Below are 22,819 nucleotides of genomic sequence, written 5' to 3'. Positions count from 1 at the left end.
CTTACTGACATCTGGGAAAGTAAAGAAACGCCACAAAACTTGAAAGATGCCAAGTTATTCCTTTATTTAAAAATAAAGGCAGCAAAATCGTCTATGATAACAGGAGAGAGATCCCACGGTAATCTGTCACTGGAAAAATCTTTGCTTGTGTCCTCCTGAACCTGACTGACTTCATCTGTCTCAGAAGCCAATCAGCCTGAGACTCAGTGCAGATTCAGATCTGGTCGTAGCACCATAGACATGATTTTCAGTATCAAGCAAATACAAGAAAAAGGTATCAAAACAAAACATCTGACAAAAGCATTTGGTACAGTCAATAGAGAGGGATTATGGATGATCCTCAGCAAACTTGATTGTCCACCAAAACTGGTAAAGTTAGAATTATAGACTTTAAGGTCAGAAGGGATCATTATGATCATCTAGTCTGACCTCCTGCACAATGCAGGCCACAGAATTTCACCCACCCACTCCTATATCAAACCTGTGTCGAAGCCACTGAAGTTCTCAAATCATGGTTTAAAGACTTCAAGGTGCAGAGAACTTTCCAGCAAGTGACCTGTGCCCCACACTGTAGAAGAAGGCAAAAAAACCCCAGGGCTTCTGTCAATCTGCCCTGGAGGAAAATTCCTTGCCAACCCCAGATATGGCAATCAGCTAAACCCTGAGCATGTGGGCAAGACTCACCAGCCAGACACCCAGGAAAAAATTCTCTGTTGTAACTCAGATCCCACCCCATCTAATATACCATCACAAGCCATTGGGCATATTTAATGCTAGTAGTCCAAGACAAATTAATTGCCAAAATTAGGCTATCCCATTATACCATCCCCTCCATAAACTTATCAAGCTTAGTCTTGAAGCCAGATATGTCTTTTGTCCCCCCTACTCCCCTTGGAAGGCTGTTCCAGAACTTTACTCTTCTGATGGTTTAGAAGCCTTTGTCTAATAGCCAGTTTGTATCCATTTGTTCTTGTGTTCACATTGGTACTGAGCTTAAATAATTCCTCTCCCTCCCTGGTATTTATTCCTCTGATATGATTGCTCTCTATAAATATATCTCCCCTCAGCCTTCTTTTGGTTAGGCTAAACAAGCCAAGCTCTTTGAGTCTCCTTTCATATGACAGGCTTTCCATTCCTCAGATCATCCTAGTAGCCGCCTCTGAACCTGTTCCAGTTTGAATTCATCCTTCTTAAACATGGGAGACCAGAACTGCACACAGTATTCCAGATGAGGTCTCACCAGTGCCTTGTATAATGGTACTAACACCATCTTATCTCTACTGGAAATACCTTGCCTGATGCATCCCAAGACCAGATTGGCTTTTTTCACTGCCATATCACATTGACAGCTCATAGTCATCCTGTGATCAACCAATACTCCGAGGTCCTTCTCCTCCTCTGTTACTTCCAACTGATGCCTCCCCATCTTATAACAATAGTTCTTGTTGTTAGTCCCTAAATGCATGACCTTGCACTTTTCACTGTTAAATTTCATCCTACTACTATTACTTCAGTTTACAAGGTCATCCAGATCTTCCTGTATGATATCCTGGTCCTTTTCTGTATTGACAATACCTCCCTGTTTTGTCTCATCCACAAACTTTATTAGCACATTCCCACTTTTTTTGTGCCAAGGTCAGGAATAAAAAGATTAAATAAGATTGGTCCCAAAACCTATCCCTGAGGAACTCCACTAGTAACCTCCCTCCAGCCTGACAATTCACCTTTCAGTACGACCCGTTGTAGTCTCCCCTTTAACCAGTTCTTTATCCACCTTTCAATTTTCATATTGATCCCCATCTTTTCCAATTTAGCTAATAATTCCCCATGTGGAACTGTATCAAATGCCGTACTGAAATTGAGGTAAATTAGATCCACTGCATTTCCTTTGTCTAAAAAATCTGTCACCTTCTCAAAGAAGAAGGTCAAGCTGGTTTGGTACGATCCTCCTTTGGTAAAACTATGTTGTATTTTGTCCCAGTTACCATTGACCTCAATGTCCTTGACTACTTTTTTCCTTCAAATTTTTTTTCCAAGACCTTGCATACTACAGATGTCAAACTGACATGCCTGTAGTTGCCCAGATCACTTAGTTCCTATCTTTAAGAAAGGGAAACAATGTTAGCAATTCTCCAGTCATACGGTACAACCCGAGTTTACCGATTCATTAAAAATTCTTGCTAAGGGGTTTGCAGTTTCATGTTCCAGTTCCTTTAATATTCTTGGATGAAGATTATCAGGGCCCTCTGATTTCGTCCCATTAAGCTGTTGGAGTCTGGCTTCTACCTTGGATGTGGTAATATCTACCTCCATATCCTCATTCCTATTTGTCATCCTACCATTATCCCCAAGCTCCTCATTAGCCTCGTTAAAGACTGAGGCAAAGTATTTGTTTAGATATTGGGCCATGCCTAGATTAGCCTTAACCTCCACTCCATCTTCAGTGTTTAGTGGTCCTACATCATCTGTCTTTGTTTTCTTCTTATTTATATGTCTATAGAACCTTTTACTATTCATTTATTTCTTGAGGCGATGTGAGGTCAGGTACTTTTTAATGGCTATCTCACTGACTCCTTTCCCATTTCAAATGGAGTCAAACAAGGCTGTGTTCTTGCCCCTGAACTGTTGAAAGTCTTCACCCAAGTTCTCAAACATGCTACAGATGGGCTCAGAGGCGTATACATCAGATACAGTCGTGACGGCTCAGTCTTCAATCTTACAAGACTTAAAGCAAAAACAAAAGTAACAGAACTACTACTAAGAGAAGCACTTTTTGTGGATGATTGTGCCCTCCTAGCACGCGCGTGTGCGCGCGCGCGCGCACACACACACACACACACACACACACACACACACACACACACACACACACAGTGATCTCCAGCGCATCGTAGATCGCTTTGCTGAAGCATCAAAATTGTTTGGCCTCACAATCAATCTGGAGAAAACAGTGGTGTTGCACCAATTCTGTTCATCGCTCTTGTCATATCCCCTAGCGTATCCATTAGTGGGAACCAACTGAAGCAAGTTGACAGTTTTACCTGTCTTGGCAACAACATCTCCCATGATGGATTTCTTTGTCAAGAAATCCCAAAGAGGATACGAAGAGCTTCAGTCATTAGGAAAGCTACGTAACAAAGTCCTGAAATCCCACAACGTACCCCTCTCAACAAAAATAAAACTTTAATTCTTTTATGCTCGCATCTCTCTTCTTTGGCTGTGAGACCTGGACACCATACAAAAATGGCATATCAAACCGCTAGAGGCCTTCCATATGTGGTCTTTGCACACCATTATGGGGATCCTCTGGCAGGACAAAATTACCAACCTGGAGGTTCTCCAAAAGTCAAATGCCATAAGCACCAAGGTCATGCTGATAAAAGCCCAACTATGCTGGGTTGGACACATCTTTAGGATGCCTGAATATCTACTCCCATAAACAATTTCTATGGAGAATTAACATAAGGACACCAGAATCAAGGCCGCCCCAGAAAGTGCTACAAAGCAGCATCAAGAACAGCATACACTTCAGTGCAATAAAACCGGATGATATTGAGAAGGCTGTGTTAAATAGATCAGCATGGCAACACACAACACTTCGAGCTTTTCAGGTCTTTGAACAGGACAGAATTATAATCTATTTTTAGCTGCAAGGGAAAAGTGTCATACTAACGCTATAGCTAAGAAGATGATCATCAATGACTTTATCTGCCCAATCTCCTCACGAGCATGCGCGTCATGCTTTTGACTTCAGAATCACTCCAGAATCCACAACAAGAAAGAGCATGAAAACATCATCGTTGAATTGATGGACTACATACACAGCTGCTTTGGATCTGCAGGGCTGTGTGAGTAGGATTCTGTTTCTTCTTCCTAGCAAGTGGAAACCAGCTGAGAGAAGTGGAGGATAGGGAAAAGTGAAACCTGTTTCAGAATTGACAGGAAAGATCCACAAGCGCAGGAGAGGCTTGGGAGAAGGGTTGAGAGAGGGAGGGCTTTTTATTTAAGTTGGGATGTCTGGCAGGGCCACTAACCAAGTTTTGACATGACCAATAATAAATATTTGTAAAAAAGCTTGAAAATTATATATGGTGGGTCTTTTTTGCTCTAACTGAAGCTTACTATAAAACTCTTGCACTCATTTGTTTTAAACTAAATAGTGCTATTTTAATCTTTGGGTGCACTGTGTCAGTAGATCTTGATTTGAGATTGTTCTGGGCCAAAAGATACGGAGGATTTTTCAGAGGCACGTTGTATGGAATGAAGAACGTTTGGACATGTCATACTTTCTCATTCCCCAGCATTCTATACTATAAAGTAGTGTTGAAAGTACGCAGTTCTGATAAATCTTGAGTTTGGTTTTGGTGTTTTATTTTGATGATTTCCAGACTGTATTTACACCTCAAGGTGTTCCTGGCTTTATTGATTTTTGTTCCGGATGTCCTGGCTTGTTTCACCGTCCTGGCTAATGGTGCTGCCCAAGTATGTGAATGTTTCTATATTGGTGAGAACATAACCCTCTATTCCTACTGGTGATGGTGAGGCAATATTAAAGGTTATATCTGTCTTACTGCAGTTGATTTTCAGTCCAATTTGCTGGCTGAATATGTTGAGTCAAGCTGTTTTTTCTTGTATATAGTGTTGGATATGTGATTGCAGATGATATCGCTCTCCTAAGTCCAGGTCTTCAAGGGTTGAGAAGAGTGTCCATTTAATGCCTCAAACCAAGATCTATTGACACAGTGCAGCCAAGAAGATCTGAGCACCATCATTGCCAGGAGGCATTAGAGATGGATTGGTCATGTTCTTCAGATGGAAACTGATTCCATCGCCAGAGTAGCAATAAGATGGACACCTGAAGGCAAGCAAAATTAGACCGCCCGAAAACAATGTGGCGAAGAGCTGTGGAAACCAAGCTGAAAAACCTGGGGCAGAGCTAGGGAACCATTGAGAGACTTGCCAGAAACAGATAGGAGTGGAGGAGCTTCGTCACTGCCTTAAACGCCAGAGGCGTAATAGGAACATGATGATGATGATGATTTTAATCATTAGGAATCTCACTCAGCAGTTTCTACTGATGCTACATATTGAAGCAGAGATTTAAACAACATTGCTATCTGAATGTGGATGGCTTTAAGAATAGTGGGCCTTTCCTGCCAAACCAATTACGTCTTTAATGGGTACCGTATTAACTTGTCAAGTAAGTTTCTTGATCACCGAATTAAAAAATATGACTAAACTTCTTGGCTCTGAAATTCACATTAGTGAGTATCAGAGGGGTAGCCATGTTAGTCTGGATCTGTAAAAGCAGCAAAGAGTCCTGTGGCACCTTATAGACTAACAGACATATTGAAGCATGAGCTTTCGTGACTGAATACCCACTTCGTCGCATGCATGTATTCACCCACGAAAGCTCATGCTTCAATATGTCTGTTAGTCTATAAGTTGCCACAGGACTTTTTGCTGCTTTTACATTAGTGAGGTGATATAACTTTTTCCTTTCTTTCCCTGTTCCCTTGTATTTTCTAAGGCATTGACCTCTCTGATGGAGGGAATTGTGGAAAGAAGCTGTGTTCATCAGCTATGTGCTCATAAACTACTTATTTCTTCTGTGTGACTAGTTCAGATTTTTTTAAAATGTAACTGATTGGAAACTTGGTAATACTTTGAGTTGGCCAAGATGGTCGTATCACTGGTAAATGCTTACAGTTGACTCCCCACTAGAGGGAGCAGATTACTTTCTGAAGGAAACACTTGCATTTAGATTTTGGAATAAAGTTTTTTATAAGATGGACCTCACTGTTGGAAAATGAAGGGTACTGAGACTCAAAGATTAACATATAGGTCAGAGTTTTAAGAAATAGGGTTTACTTTGGGTATCAAGCACATGTAAGGCAACTAGGTAGAAGTTTTATTTAGTCTGAGACTGCATAAAAGATGGGGATTTAGTGGCATTTGAGTGCATTTCCATGTAGGAAAAGATACTTATCTACTATTTTTCCACATGACTTTGCACTGTAGGCTATCCTCTTGAGGTCAGCTGTGGCCCCTCTGTTCAGACAGTAGGAAAGACTATTTCATAACGTATGTGGGTAAAACCTGTTACTTAGGGGTAAATCTCTTTTGATAGCATCTCAGCCAGATCACTGCATACTCACTTCTAAAGTTGTTAGTGTGCCTCTCTTGCATGTTTTCAAATAATTATATTCATGTTTCCTGTTGTGACTGTTTACAGCTAAAACTGTTTAATCACTTTTAAACTGCCCATAGGATATGTCTAAGCATTTTATGTTGGTTTAAAGGATTAATTTGTCAAGAACAATGATGGTTATCACAATTGTAGAGTGATTACTTACCACTAGAAGGCATATAACGCACTGCCTTTCTGTGGCTAGTCAGATGGCAGCTTCTCTCTGGGCTCCTCATCATCACAACATCACTGTAAATAAACATATCACTGTAAATTAAGGTAAGCATAGAGCTGAATTGTGCAAATTAGAACACTTCAGAAAATAGCACAGTATCTCAAGTACTGTGGTTATGTAATTACACTGCATTGTATGGCAGGGTAGAATTTTTCTAGGATGCTTATGGTAAACTGAGCAAGGGAGTTTGGAGAGGTAAGCTTAAAAAAGTGATTCATATCTTCATTATTGCTGTCAGTAAAAGCTACAATGTAAGTACATCAGGGAAAGAAATCCGTTAATGTTTTTGAAGCTCACATACATATTATACCTCAGCTGTTGTTTGACTGATCATCTTCTTGGAAAGATTGATGCAATTTGTAGAATTCTAAACTGTCTTGCAGGATATTAATGCCCATGCTTGCGTCACTGGTAAACCTATTAGCCAAGGTGGTATCCACGGACGTATCTCTGCCACTGGTCGTGGTCTCTTCCATGGAATTGAAAACTTCATCAACGAAGCTTCGTATATGAGCCTTCTAGGAATGACTCCAGGATTTGGGGATAAGACATTTGTGGTCCAGGTAATTGGTCTAGAAATACAATTGTTTTGGTGAAGAAAGTTGGAAATGTAGTTGCTTTTAAAATCACTATGAAAGCGGTAGACCTGGTAAGGTTTTATAACTGTAGAGATTAGCCTTGCAATCAATTTAAACTTCAGAAGCACTTTTCAGACGAGTCATCCTTTATTTTGCTTTTTTTAAATTATATACATAGGCACACAGCCAAAACTCCAGCCATTTTCTAAGAACAATGTTGTATTTATAGACTAAGAGTGTGTCTATACAGCAAAGAAAAACTTGCGGCTGGCCTATGCCAGCCAGCTTAGGCTCACTAGGAAACAGCCCCGAGACCAAACAGACTAGGGAAATTCAGCCTAGAGGGACCTGTTCTAAGGTAGCTGCATAACTGGTTGGAAAATCATTCCCAGAGAGTAGTTATCAGTGGTCATAGTCAATCTGGAAGGGCATAATAAAGTAGGGTCCCGCAGAGATCAGTTCTAGGTCCGGTTCTATTCAATATATTCATCAGTAATTTAGATAATGGCAGGGTGAGTACACGTATAAAATTTGCATATGATACCAAGTTGGGAGGGGTTACAAGTGCTTTGGAGCAGTGGCTCTCAACCTTTTGAGACTACTGTACCCCTTTCAGGAGTGGTCTTCTGTGCCCCCAAGTTACACCTCACTTAAAACTACTTGCTTACAAAATCAGACATAAACATACAAAAGTGTCACTGTACATGAGTATCACAGATTATTCGTGTTGGAAGGGACCTCAGGAGATCATCTAGTCCAACCTCCTGCTCAAAGCAGCATGATATTACTGAAAAATTGCTTGCTTTCTCATTTTTACCATATAATTATAGAATAAATCAACTGGAACATAAATATTGAACTTACATTTCAGTGTACAGCATATAGATCAGTATAAGCAAGTTATTGTCTGTATGAAATTTTAGTTTGTGCTGACTTGGCCAGTGCTTTTTATGTAGTCTGTTGTAAAATTAGGCAAATATCTAGATGAGTTGATGTACCCCCTGGAAGATCTCTACGTACACCCAGGGGTACATGTACCCCTGGTTGAGAACCACTCTTTTGGAGGATAGGATTAAAATTCAAAATGATCTGGACAAACTGGAGAAATAGTCTGAAATAACAAGGTTGAAATTTAATAAGGACAAATGCAAAGTGCTTCACTTAGGAAGGAACAATCAGTTGCATACTTACAAAATGGGAAATGACTGCCTAGGAAGGAATACCGTGGAAAGGGATCTGGGTGTCATGAGTCACAAACTAAATATGAGTCAGTCTAGTGCTGTTGCAACAAAACAAAACAAAAGCCTCATTCTGGGATGTATTAGCAGGAGTGTTGTAAGCAAGACACAAGTAATTCTTCTGCTCTACTCCATGCTGATTAGGCTTCAACTGGAGTATTATGTCCACTTCTGGGCACCACAGTTCAGGAAAGGTGTGGATAAATTGGAGAAAATCCAGAGAAGACCAACAAAAATTATTAAAGGTCTAGAAAACATGACCTATGAGGGAAGATTGGAAAAAATTGGGCTTTGTGTAGTTTGCAGAAGAGAAGACTCAGAGGACATAACAGTTTTCAAGTATATAAAAGGTTGCTACAAGGAGGAGGGAGAAAAATTGCTCTTTGCTTCTTGTCCTATTCTCAGAAGTTAATGGGCTTAAATTGCAGCAAGGGCTGTTTAGGTTGGACATTAGGAAAACTTCATAACTGTCGGAGTAGTTAAGCACTGGAATAAATTGCCCAGGGTGGTTGTGAAATCTCCATCAATGGAGATTAAGAGCAGGGACACTTGTCAAGGATGGTCTAGATAAGACATAGTCCTGTCTTGAGTGCAGGGGACTGGACTAGAAGATCTCTTGAGGTCCCTTCCAGTCCTGTGATTCTATTGCTGTGTAGGCTTTTAGGCTTGGGCTCTAAACACTGCAGAGTGGGAGGTTCCCAAAGCTCGGGCTCCAGCCTGAGCCTGGAAGTCTACAAGGCAATAATAGAGCTGCACAACCCAAGCCCCATGAGCTTGAGTCAAATGGCACGAGCCAGCTGCAGGTTTTTCTTTGCTATGTAGACATACTCTTACAACTTTAGACATCTTTTCCAAGTTCTTGGAGGTTTTAAACTAAGGGATATTACACATTTCATGTGTAATGTGACACCACTTTCTGCAAAAACTATATTCTGTAATTACTTCCATATAATGGAAACATGAGCCCTTTAGTTACCTTATTTTTGGATCCTAAAGAAAAAAATTCAAAACTCAGAAAAATTTGAATCGGATCTGATCTGTGGTATTATGAAATAAACAGATGTATTTAGGTCTAGGGGGTATATCAACTCATCTAGATTTTAGTTTTAGTTCTGATTTTTTTTTGCTTTTTGTGAGACCTCAAAAGACCCTTAATTAAAACTATGCTCCTACATGTTTTAGGACATGAGTAGTGGGCGAGAAGAAAGACTACACTGAGAAATGGATTTCTAATACTACTTAACATGCATAATTATATCCTTCAAGGGTTTTTTTTCTTAATGTCTTGTTCACCAGGTTGGATAAATACATAATTAGTGAACTATTAAATGCGGAATCTGGATGATGGGTCAGAATGCTTTATTTGGAACTGTTCTCATATCAATGTGGCTAGTCTTAAAAATGGCAGAGACTGATTGCTGCATTTTAAGTAATGAATCCACATCATCAAATCGCAACCTACTGTCTTGTGCCAGTTAACCAGTGACCTGAGACAAACCTCCTGTACCTTACGTAGAAACAAAATAGCACAGCAACATCCTCTACCTTTGGAATTCACATATTGGCAGTGCCTAAATTTAAGAGTCTAAAACTGAACAAGCAAACTGAAAACTTGACAGAACAGTTGAAGACTAATCAATAAAAAATGAGGACACAGCACTGAAGACAAACTCCATACATAAATAGAACTTAATTCTTGTATCAAAGCTCACTTCTGATGTAAAAGGGGAACTATGCAAAATACTTTGAAAGCAATAAATTGAGGAGTTTCATATTCACTCTTTCCTGGAGTTACTTATTCCCAGTTTTGCCAAAGACTTCCTGTGTGACTGTGAGCAAACCACGTAATCCTGCTTCCTTACCTGTAACATATGGAAACCTGCATAACATCCCAGGTAGCTAAGGTTTACTTCACATTTGTAAAGTAGTCTGATGTATGGTTAGAGGCTACTATTGAAGTGCATAGTATAAGATCTTGTGATTTAAAACCAATAGTTTTTGTGGAAGATTGCTTTAGAGACAATAAAATGGATTATCAGAAGGACAGGGCTCCATTAAAAAGTCAACATGAGAAAACAACTAAGTTGTATTTTGTTAATAAATAAAATTATATTGAGCCACTCTTAGAGGCTTTAAATTTTGCAGACATCCCATATATATATATATATATAATATATATATATATATATATATAGTGACAAGAGGAACACAAGTGACAAGCAAATTCTGGAATTGTCATTTAAAAGTCCACGAAATCCTATATAACATTCAGTTATGTGCACATTCAGAAAATATGTGATTAAGGCAAATATAATTATGAAACATTACATGACTAAATAAATAGCTTTAAAGCTGTTTATCCTCAGGAAAGAACTTACAATACACTAATGCAGTAAAAAATAATAGTAACTTATAACAAATTTCAACTGAAGTTTTAGTCTTTGAAATTTTACGATCCCCAAAATTACCACGAGCACTTTGCTACAGATATTCAGGAACTGGAAACACAAAAAGCATGGAAAAGCAGAGTTTAGGAAGAGGAGAGGGCTTCATCTTGGCTCATTTTTCTCTCACGAAATTAATGCCTTCATATCACTTAACCGGTAGCATTCTTCCAAGTGTATGCAGCTTGAATGAATCTCAGTGGAATCTTGCATGCTACTTTTTAGAAGAAAAATATTGGAATGATATGTAAGTTCTGTCGTGATCTTGCAAAGTATATTATAACATTAATACTCTCTAGAACATCAGGCCAGTGTGGTTAACGTATACAAATATGTCCCCATCCCATATCACTCCATGCCAACATATGACACACAAAGGTGAAAAGCAGATATAGGCTTGTGAGGATCAAATGTTTTAAGAGTTGTGGGCTCATTTCACATGATTTAACTATTCTTCCTTCTATTCTCCCCATTTTTATTTACAGGGATTCGGTAATGTGGGCTTGCATTCTATGAGATATCTTCATCGTTTTGGTGCTAAATGTGTTGGTGTTGGAGAGATTGATGGTAACATCTGGAATCCTGATGGGATTGACCCAAAAGAACTAGAAGATTACAAATTGGTATGAGACTTATGTATTGCTCCCTGTGTAAACTCTGAAAATGCTGGAGATGACTAGAGGCTGGTGTTAATCGTGCAGAATATTTAGAAGTTATGATCGGCAGTGCTCTGTCTGATAAGCAATTTATAATGTTCAGGATTGGCAACTGTGTTTTTAGCATTCCATTTTCACTAGCTTGAATGCAGACCAAAGTGACTAATATTAATTGGTTTCATGGCTTTAACAGCCTGAATGGTGCTGGTCTGTTCGTTTCCGTACATTGCCCATCGCCACCCAGAGAGGCACAGTTGTGGGCCTGAGTCTCTGCAAAAAAGCAAAGGATTGCATCCAAACTAAATTATCCTGGTTTAGATAATTCTTAATATGGGGGGCCACGATCTCCCCGCCCGGTGCTAAATAGCAGCAGGGTCCCAGCTAGATTGCAAAAGGTGGGAAGGAAAGGGTCCTGGTTTGGAACAGGATGAGAACTGCTCATTTAGACTTACTAGTGTAGTACTATGAGCAAGCTTGCATTGCTGCTGCCTCTGTACCATCTGTTGTATGGACAGATACAACTTCCATGCTCAAGAAAAGAGATGAAGTTTGTTTTGAGGAAATTGAATATGGTCTTGTAAATTGTGGCTTTAATGCTAACTTCCAAATATATCTGGGTGGCTGGGGCACCTTCTGACTTGGGGCCCGGTGCCATGGTAAACCTGGTACTGCTTATATCCAGAGTCTCTTCACCTGGCCCTACAGACAGGGTGCTGTGAGGAAGGCAGCCACTGGCCCCTCTCTGCAGCTGGCTGCTCTGGTCCTGAGCCTGCTGCCCTCTCTTCTAGCATCACAGCAGGTGCTGGTGGGCAGAGGTGTAACTGCAGTACCTCCCTGACAGAATCTATTTTCTGTGGAGGACAAAAAATCTGCAGGAGATATGAGTTCTGGGTGTGCATAGTGGTGCAGAATTCCCCCAGGAGTACATTAGAGTCAAGAGATGTAGTGCTTAAGACAGAAAAGACACTTTTTATTTTAAAATAAAATAGTAATTTGTGTACTGCAGCAGTAGTGATTATTTGTAGGTGTTCTGATATACTTAAAATCTAGACTGATATTTTGAAAATATATGTAAGGATCTTCCATGGATGCTACATGGAATTCCTCTGTTTTTAGAGTGTATTTTTGATTTTAGGGTGAGCATACCTTTAATCTTCATTCTTATCCCACAGATCTACTGTAAACAGATTGTAGAATGTATTTCAGGCATTTTAAAATAATTGACACACTGTCTGATCTTGAATTAATTTTAATGTGAACTGCATTAAGTCTCAACTTTTTATCCAGCAGTTTTAGTGGGCTGATCCTTGGCTGCCCATGTAAATAGGAGTGGCAACCACATATTATAATGTCTTTTTTTAACATGCTGTTCTTTATATCTGTTTTACTTACTGAGATGGATTAGTAGGTGTTTGAATTGACACGGTTTTTAATTCAAGATTGGGGAACAAGCCAGGAAACAGACCCCTTTTTTCTCACTCTTCTAGTATGGTAAACTTACATTGTTTTCTCTAAAGTGCAAGTAAATTAAGTGATTTCACCTGTCTCAAATGGAGTAAAGTGCTTATACAAATCTATTAGAATTGTACAGCCTCTGTTTAGAGGTATTTAAGGTTTAACTGAAAATTTGATGGTATTTGGATTATTTTTTTTATGGCACTTGCTGTAGTAGTGATAGGAGGGGAAGCAAGGCATGTGTGTTAGTTTTAAACACACATAGTGCAGTAGACATGCTGTGCAAGGTGTTGTACAGACCCATGCAAAGACATTCTTCAAAGAAGGATGCATGGCTGTCAAAGCAACAGTCTTTCCCATTTTAGTATAAAAGAGTAAGTGAAGATTGTTTTGCAATAGTGATACTGAAAATAACTGATGATCACACTTCTCTTCCCCTCAAACAGCAACATGGGACGATTGTTGGCTTCCCCAAGGCACAGCCATATGATGGCAACATCTTGGAATCAGATTGTGACATTCTCATCCCTGCTGCCAGTGAGAAACAGTTGACTAAATCCAATGCTCACAAGGTCAAAGCAAAAGTAAGAAGAAGAGTTAAACTAAATATTGAAACAGTATGGCAAATGCCTTTCTCCATATTTATTCGAGTTATTGGTGTGAATATAAATATATGCTGCTGTGTGTCAGTAATTATGTCATGGTTCTTTCCCTAGATTATTGCTGAGGGTGCCAATGGACCTACAACCCCTGAGGCCGATAAAATCTTTTTGGAGCGGAATATCATGGTCATTCCTGTAAGATTATTTTGCCAACACTAATGGAAAGTAGACTGTCTGCAAATGCATTCTTTTTCCTGATCACAGGATCAACCTTAGCATTAATATTCTTTAAGAGTCACTTAAGTGTTCAGAATTTATTTTCCTATGAAAGCCATTCCTACAATGCCCTCCTTTCTGTGCCTCTCACCTTGAAAATGGGTGTTCTAACTTCACTCAAGACTTGAGGTAACTATCCTCAGATCCCAGATCTCTCATTACAACCATGTTCGCTTACTTAAATTCAACGATTGCATGGGAGTGACATTTTCAAAAGAAAAACAATTTACAATTATTCCTATCAAATACTGACACAAATCCCTAAAACATTGGTTTTCCTTTCTGGGAATTGATGCTTTAACTGCCCAGTGCAGTGAGCGGAGTAGAGAGAGAGTCTAAATGCAGTGGCCAAATTTTTCATACTTGGATGTCTAACTTTTATTGAAGTCAGCAGAAGGGTTTTTGAAAATCAGAGCTGCCTCTCTGGGTACCTAAAGTTAGGCAGCCAAGTATGGAAAATTTTGGCGATTGTCTTCTGTGCTCTAGAAATAAACCTATTCTCTGTGCTGCCTGTTGTTTTGTTTAAACAGGATTTCCAAGTTTTTGCATTTTAATTTGCCTGCTAAAAATACAAGAGTAAGTTGTCTTATCATAGGCTTATCATTCAGAAAGCTTTCTATTAATGCTGTTTCTGTGCAGGATCTATATTTAAATGCTGGTGGTGTAACTGTGTCTTACTTTGAGTGGCTGAAAAACCTGAACCACGTCAGCTATGGTCGCTTGACTTTCAAATACGAAAGGGATTCGAACTACCACTTGCTGAGTAAGCATTACTTCTACTTTTTATTAGCTTTTCAAAGATAAATTGAACCAGAAAGGAACTCTTTACCAACTATGTAGTAAACCAAGGTTACATTTGATATCTTCCTATGCCAAACATGGCAGAAATCAAATACAAAGATGTTCTAAATTTAACTTCTCTTTAAATCTGCTCCTAGTGTGTGCTGGATAGTAAGAGAGCTTACAAATGCACCTAGTGTGACGAGTAACTGATGAATTGGGTAATACTTGGGAAAACATTGTAGAAAACTAACAGTGTCTTCGTGAAGTGATACTTAGCTTTTGATATTGTCAAAATGCCTTACAAATACTAATTCAAATCCCTTATGAAAGAAAATATTCAGTTCTCTTCAGTGTAAAAACAAAATCCAAAAACCTTCAATATTGTAATGAACATTGGCTAATATAATCAACAAGTTACAACTTTGAAGATCACTGCATTATGACACTGAGCAGGTATATAGCAAAGTAGGACTTCTGTGAACTGCAATAATATAATTGGTACAGCTGTTCTTGAAACTTGGCTTGTGGCTCCCTTGGCTCCTGACTTGGAGGCTATTGTTTGGGCTTCCCATTTCCTGACCAGAATGCTGATCTTTTATGGAAAAAATAAGCTTCATGGAGTAGAACAACAAACATTTCCCCTTTGTAGCTCAAATTTAAGGACAGCACTTACTAACAATAAAGCTTAAGAAGTTTTAAAAGCTTTTTAAGTTCCAAAGGAACTGAAAATGTCTGCACATAGGACGCAAGTTTTTGCATTTATATTGGTAGAGATTCCTAACCAACTCTGCATACCATGTTTCAGATAAACACAATTTTAAGGCACTGTTCTAAATTCTAAGACGGACTCTCTACTAGAGCAATGCCACAGCAGATAGTTTACCCTCTGTGAAGAGGCTATGTTTAAAAAAGATTCCTTATCTAAATTGTCAACTCCATTAAGTTCTGAAAAACTAAAGGCATTTATTACTGGTATTTAGTTTTATGATTAAGTGTTATTTAAGCCTGGTAACAAATCTTACAAATCTTCCAAATTGCCTTGCAGCAAAGAAAGTATTTGGGGACCTTGAGGTTTCTAATTTGAGGCCTTTGTATATCAAAGCAGTCGGACTCAAACTTTGTTTCAGTTCTTTAAAAGGTTACCTAGCACAGCTCAGTTTATGCTACTGGTTGAAGTAATGAGTGCTGAAACTCAAAAAATACTTTCACTGGAAAGTTATTTTAAATCGCTGCTGAAATTTAACTTGCTTGTTTTCCTTTCCCTTCCAGTGTCTGTCCAGGAGAGCTTGGAAAGAAAGTTTGGGAAACATGGTGGAACTATTCCAGTTGTACCTACAGCAGAATTCCAGGATAGGATATCAGTAAGTAGCTGCTGTGATGCTTTTAATCGTTGTTATTCCAGTTGTATTCTCGTATTATAATTGTAAATAAAATCCATTATTTTGCTGTTGGGCATATGATTTTGCCATAAGGCATTAGTGAGTGGTTCGTTACATGACCTAACAGGCTGATCTGAAATGCCAAGTAGCATGGCAGACAGGCTAGCTATGTCCAGTTGGTATCTTGCACCTGACTCCACAGAACATTTCTAGCTCTTAAAGTTCTTCTAAAGCTGAAATTTAGAGTGTACATACAAGTCATTTGGTCTTGCATTGTTAATCAGATGGTTGCTTTGTAATACTAGTCACTGTTTATAGTGCAATAACTTTCCTCCTTTTGCAGAGGTGCAAAATCTAAGCCTCTTCTGTGGTGACACTATATAAATAGGTTGATTTACTGAACATGTTTCTCATGTGCCTATCTCTTATATTTCAGCGATATGTTCCAAAAATGTTACTCAGAATTGTTGCTGTTTATATGAAGTGATCACCAACTCCAGTATTCTGAATAACTCTCCCTTTCTTACACATACATATACATAACTATATGAAAATGTAATTAAAATATTTTTGAGGGGGGCAATGGACAAATAATGTGTTACTGTTTTGTATCTTTTTGAAAGGAAGAGGAATTGCAAATAGGTACTTCAGAGGCAGAGAGTTTCTCAATAATGAGCTAAATACTCATGAAAGGTCACGTTAGACTGAGTCAGAAGCCTAGTATACTGATTTTGTAGCGTTTAAGGCCAGAAGGGTGGTGATGTGTTTTGACCACCTTCGCAACACAGGCCATAGATCTTCAGACGGTAACTGTTGCGTTTAATATCCATATGCTGTATCTCAAACAGAAATTCTCTTAAAATGATATCCAATCCTAATTTACCAGTCTTGTGGCTGTCCTGGAAATAGGAATATTAAAAATTGAGGTTTGTGTTAGGCATCCCACTTCACTATTTTTAAAGTATTCCTGTATTCTCTAAGAAATGTATTGAGAAACAGGGACCAAATAGCTTGCTCGTACTTGCATAAGTCCTGACCAGCTCATTCAGTGATGCATGTCACTTTGGGATCTATACCACTGTAATGAAGCATCATTTTATCCTAGAAGTCTTTTGTAAAAAAGAATCTTCCTTATTCCAGAATATATCTTCATTGAATTTATAAATGTAGAAGTAAGAAATTGTAGTTCTCTGTAGAAACACTAAGCCACCACTGGACATTTTATTCTCTGCAGACTTGATATCTAGAGTCTATCTTCTCTTTTTATTGAACCTCTAAACATTTCACATACCATATGCTAGGGCTTACTGTCTATAAGATTACCCACTGAATTAGCAGCGTTCACATATTGGTCTCCTTTTACCAGATATTAAGAAAATATACTAAAAATCAGAAGAAATCTGCAGTGAAAGCAGGCTGACTAATTATTGGAACCCAGCATGTTAGTCTGATGTACTAAGAGAAAATCAATAATACTGCTTATTCATGTCATACTGAACCCGGATTGCATTCATTCCCTTTCAGGGTGCATCTGAAAAAGATATTGTCCACTCTGGATTAGCCTACACTATGGAGCGTTCCGCCAGAGTAAGTATTGCATTAACATGTAGAGTTGTACCAAGGGAACATAAACATAACTGTCACAAAAGCAAACTAAGTCAGCATGTATCAGTGGACAGCACTGTTTCTTTGCACTTAAAACAGAAGATAGTTATTGACAATAATGGTAGTCACTGCATGTATGACGCTCCTTTGAATAGATGTTTGTGTGGATACCTTTAATTGGATGATGTAGGCCATCCAGAAACTGAAAACAAAGTTAAAGTCAACTTGTGTGGATTTAGCAAGCATATTTTTTTGGTAAAAAGTTTAGCCATTGGAGAACCCCATCATTTATCTTTTTATGTTCTAGAAATTTGTTGGGGCAGAAATATTTTCGAAGCTATACTTAATATCACCACATATATGTAGATCAGACTGTCCCTCCAGTGGAAAATACTGCAGAATGGGGCACGAAATCTACTGGATACTCACAGCTTTTGTGAAGATTTTACATACATGGAGGGAATAGAGTCTTGGATAATGAGAAGTGACACCTTGGAAATCTAGGAAAGACATAAGCCTCATGGATGCTGGGCTGTAATCTGAATACTAGGATCTCTCTGTACTGAGCCTTAGCCCCTCTCTGAAATTCCTTGAAAATGGTGTACATGGAAAGGCTTTTCAAGCAATCATAAATAACTTCTGTTTTCTTTCATCTCACTTCAGCAAATCATGCGCACTGCCATGAAGTACAACCTGGGTCTGGACCTGAGAACAGCTGCCTACGTCAATGCAATTGAGAAAGTCTTCAAGGTGTACAATGAGGCTGGTTTGACTTTTACATAAACGGGTCATTACCGATCCTCACTGATACCCTTACTCTTCCTGCCATTGTGTACCCTCTTTTTGAGAAGCTTATCACAAGTTTACATGTAACCACAAAAATTCCTCTTTCCTCTGACATTATAGTGGGTACTATTCTGAATTAGTTGCAGTCCAAACAAATCCTTTTTTTTTTTTTTTTTAATAAATAATAAAGAAAAATCCATGGATTAGGCATTGAATACAAGTATGTATCTAAAGATAACCAGTTCATCTGCACTTGTTGGGGCCATTCTGGGTATTTCACCTTTAAAATAAAAAGGTACACTTCCTGAATGGATCAGCAGTCATGTTACATGGGCAACCTATCAAATTTCAGATAATATACTGTACTAGATGAGCAGTTAGCTCGTCCTATTACTTCATGCACTTTTGTTTAACGATGTAATTTTGGCTTTGGCACTTTCAGTAAGGCCTTGTATGATCAATGCTGTGGCATTGTCAAAGGCAGAATGGTCCTCCTGCAGGGAGTAATTTTGATAGGACTCTCTAACTTCTACTTGTTGCAGAACTCCAGGCCTGAGGATCTTTTAGGCAATGTTTTTCTCTTTTATAAACTGTGCTTCTCCTATAGGACTGCCTTTAATCACTAATTGAACCTGAACTTGACTCAAGTATTATGAGATACATTAGAGAGGTGACAGGAGCTAGAATTTTTATAAGCTGAAACAGTATCATTGTGTACAAATATCTAGCAAACATATATCTGGTTATGTTTTAATCAAGTCACTCTACATAACCACTCAATTATAGGTTTTTAAATATCTGAATTTGATATATATATATGTAGTCCAGCGAACGCTAACTTTTTTTAACATTAATTATTTTCAGTCATCTTATTTCCAGAGGCATTTTTCTGAACATTAAGTTGCCTCAATGAACAATTAGAAGTGGAGTCTAACCCTGAAACCGTTAACCTAACTACAAAGGAGCTAGACTGCTGCTGTAGACCTTATGCAATGTCTTAACACACATTGACTTCCTATTTTTTTTTCTTTATTGGGAAAGCTTGCATATTCCGAACATATTCAATTGTAACAAAATGGGCCTTGATATAGTATTAGATCAAACAGCTTTTTGAGTTTTTGTCAAGGCCTTTGTCCAATGGAGTCCCGTTGAAGTGCCAGATGTTATTTATGTAATGAAGAATTTTTTAAAAAAAATCAAACCTAACCCCTCTGAGGAACTCATGCATTTTCTAACTACTATGTAACTGCAAGATATAAGAGGGTGAGAAAAGCAGTTATTAAAATGTTGACCTTTCCAAACTTACTATACTGGTGTATTACTGTTTTCCACAATCACTTTCATAGTAATACTTTATTGTGTAGCAGTTGCTAAACAGTGAAATCTCTGAAATGTCACACAGAATTTCACATTCAACTCATCACTAGCGGTAAGACCCTAGTCCTTCTGATTCCTAGCACAAATAAAAAGATTTTTATACCTTCCCTCCCCTCTACCCCCAAACAAAATTACTTATTTACCCAACACAACTTATGAAACTGTTAATCATCTCAGCCTTTTGCTTTCCATATCTTTGAGTTCCGAGAAGAAATTAGCTGCCTTCATAGAAGAAATATGAAGCAATAAACTACAACATGGTGAGGCACTTAGTGTCTTACCCCTTTGGGTGTGGTGAGGCCAAAGGCCAGAATAGAGTTCTTTAAGCTGTCCAAGAAGTGCAGTAGTAGTTAAATAATGCACATGCCAGCATAGCTTATTGATACTGGATTGTTTAAGAAGTGCTTAGAACATTTTTGGTTTGGTTTGGATTTTTTAGACCTAAAGTAAAAGTTAGGTAAGTTTGTAGTGCTGTCTAAAGTCTATATCCAAAAGCTAGAGAACAAAAGTGAACTTCTGAGAGGTGACTTTTCAATACAGCTTTTTATGTAAATCTCCATGAAGTGCTAAAATAAGACTAAGGTCTAAGATCATGTACTCCTGACAAATTTTAAGTATCATTAACCTCTAAACAAGTTTGCAACATCAATAATAGTAACCTTAGTCTTATCGGTTATGTTGAAAATGGGTGAATGTCACTTTTTGTAACCCCATCTGTTCTAATTGTAGTGGATTCAGAATCTTTTATGGCCTGGATCGTGTAAGGGTACTTGTGCTTAATTTCTTGGTGCTTTCATGGGGCAAATGACTAATCTTCCTTGTCTTTGTTATATTCTGGCACTGCTGCTTTTAAAGATAGAGCCAGAGCCTGGGTCCTGTGCTCTTGTACTGTTGGAGCCATGCACAAAGGTAATGGAAAGCTGGCATAGGGCTTGTCCATACAGGGCAGCTATTGAAAAATAAGATAGGAGTGAATTTAAAACAATAGCTATTCTGCACTACTCCACTTCCAAAGTGGATTAAGCTAAACCACCCAAAGGCACTCTTGAGTGCAGAATAATTGTCCACACAGGGAGTTACTGGGGAATAGCTATTCTGAGCTGCCAGTTGGGAATTCCTCTCTCATAAAGGAATCTCTGGATGGCAAAAGCTGTTGCTGTTGGTTCTACACCATCTGCTCCCAGGGTCTTGGTCAGAGGACCTAATATTTGAGCAATCCGCAGCTATTGGGTGAGTGCAATAATAGCACTATGCTATCTCTGCCACCTCTTCTTAGGTCCTGCATTGAGTATAGCTTGACTGGACCCAAGGATCTAGCCCTGAAATTAGAGCAGTTGGGTTCAGTTGTAGCCAACTTGATGCATTTTTAACAAATGAATTATTACTATGATTTACAATAGCATTTGAGTTGGAGGTGTATATAAAATGGTAAGATACATGGAAATTATATTTTGACATGGGGCAAAGAACCTTTTTTGTGGTATGCATACACTATGATAAATGTAGAGAGGAACAGAACGGCTATCAATTTAGGGGTGTAGGTTTGTTTTTAAACTAAGCTAGTTGGCTTACAAAAGACTTACGGGAAATAAATCACTTGAGAGGAAGACTCCTGGAATGTTATGCAGTCAGAGCAGCTGGGCACAGTCTTGAGTAGCTGTATTTACAGGTGTACTTAGGTTTAACTCAAGAGTATTTCTTGTCTCCAAAGCAATAAGCAAGTCATTCAGCTGTACTGTTCTGAGCAGCAGTGAGTCTAGACTGCCTCTGGCAGACTTGTTAGTTGCTCAGGCACCCATCATTCTTTCCAGCTTAACTGGATCAGGAACAGTTCAGCCCCAGGATGATGTCAGTAGCAGGGCATAGACTGGCTAGGTTTTGAACTCCTGCCACTATGAGCAGTTGTGGCTGAACTGGCACCTAGCATCTTGTTTTGGAAAATCATGTATAGCCAGGCTGTTCAAGGCATTGTCCCTGCTCTTGAAGGCAGCATCCATTGGAAGGTTGGCAGTAAACTGTACTGAGATGCAGTCTCTTCCTAAAATTTCCCTAAGTTGCTGTCAGCCACTTGCAGTCTAGGAATGGGATGTTTTGGCTTCCACAGGTCACACCTAATCTCAGTTCCACCATGGCAGTGATTGGTTATTTAAATATAAATTTAACAGTTTATATGAACTCTGTTCAGACTGATAAACCTGGCCAACATCACTGAGTGCTTCAGAAAGAGACTTGTCTACGCTGTGTCAAATGTGTAGACTGTGTTTGAAGATGAGGCATTAGGGAGAAGCTGTTAAGCATATAAGAGCATGTTAAGGTAGAGGTGACCAAGGTAGCTACTGTTCCTCTTCTTGCACACAGACAGAGCAGTCAATCCCATAGCCAAACAAATAGTGACATTTGCCATAGTACCTTCTGAAAGGTACTTTGCAGCTAGGGCTGTAGAGGGAGTTTTAAACCTTGATCTTGTAACATTCCAGCATTTTTAAATGACTAGTTATTCAAAAGTCAAGGTGACAGGTTGAAATATCCTTCTGAAAGACCCTGGAATGACAACCCTGCAGTTTGAAATTCTCTACTTGATCACTGCACCCAACATGCCCCAAGTTATGACACATGAAAGGTACCTCACAAAGATGTGCTTCTATCTTATCCTGCTGGGACAACATTCTTCATGCTTTTTCAATTCTTGCCCTATAACCTGAGCCTACTAATGAGTAATATTTGTAATGTTGGCCACCTGTCTTCTGGGAAGTAGCCTGAGGACACCAATATCATACACTATAATTTGGCTACCAGCGCAGACTGGGGTTGTCTGCAATGTAGATGTGAGAGGCTGCCAGTATTCAGCCCCTTAATATTACATACACAAAAAAGCCCTGCTATAGTGGAGCACAGTAGAATTGGGCCTTGTCCTAGGTGCAGTATAAAGACATCCTTCATGCATAGGGCTTAGTCAGAAGTACAGTCTAATCAAAACTACCTTCTACAGCTAGTACCTGCCTAATGAATTCAGCTTTATTAGACTAATAGGCTACAGTGTCGTGCTTTAGGCAGATACCTAATGTCTCCTTGAATTACAGAAAGCTATCTAATGCTACTCAATGAAACTGATACCGCCTTCATACAGGGTGAGTAGCTGTAAGAAACTTACCAAAGAACAGCTCTGTGAATTCGTGGAGTCCTACTCCCTAGGCTCAGTCTTGGTTATGAAGACA

At 38.9% G+C, this 22,819-nt stretch overlaps 2 protein-coding genes across 2 annotated transcripts in view; one reads left to right on the top strand and one right to left on the bottom strand.

Annotated features, from left to right (window-relative positions):
* Positions 1-6,791, bottom strand: part of SHLD2 (shieldin complex subunit 2) — a 120,061-nt gene extending 113,270 nt beyond the window's left edge. The window contains exon 1 of the mRNA XM_030571306.1: positions 6,357-6,791. The gene's annotated coding sequence lies outside the window, so the exon portion shown is untranslated. The remainder of the gene's footprint in view (positions 1-6,356) is intronic.
* The window catches only part of GLUD1 (glutamate dehydrogenase 1), a 50,244-nt gene extending 30,830 nt beyond the window's left edge, over positions 1-19,414 (top strand). Inside the window, exons 6-13 of the mRNA XM_030571308.1 lie at positions 6,809-6,988; positions 11,171-11,308; positions 13,243-13,380; positions 13,513-13,593; positions 14,314-14,437; positions 15,727-15,818; positions 17,361-17,423; positions 18,105-19,414. Coding sequence (XP_030427168.1) covers positions 6,809-6,988; positions 11,171-11,308; positions 13,243-13,380; positions 13,513-13,593; positions 14,314-14,437; positions 15,727-15,818; positions 17,361-17,423; positions 18,105-18,224 — 936 coding nt within the window. The 3' untranslated portion in view covers positions 18,225-19,414. The remainder of the gene's footprint in view (positions 1-6,808; positions 6,989-11,170; positions 11,309-13,242; positions 13,381-13,512; positions 13,594-14,313; positions 14,438-15,726; positions 15,819-17,360; positions 17,424-18,104) is intronic.
* The last annotated feature ends 3,405 nt before the right edge of the window (positions 19,415-22,819 follow it).

Source organism: Gopherus evgoodei, chromosome 7 (assembly GCF_007399415.2).
Source record: "Gopherus evgoodei ecotype Sinaloan lineage chromosome 7, rGopEvg1_v1.p, whole genome shotgun sequence".
NCBI classification, from domain to species: Eukaryota; Metazoa; Chordata; order Testudines; family Testudinidae; genus Gopherus; species Gopherus evgoodei.
Note: the sequence above shows the minus strand (reverse complement) of the source record. Positions and strands in the feature narration are given on the sequence as shown.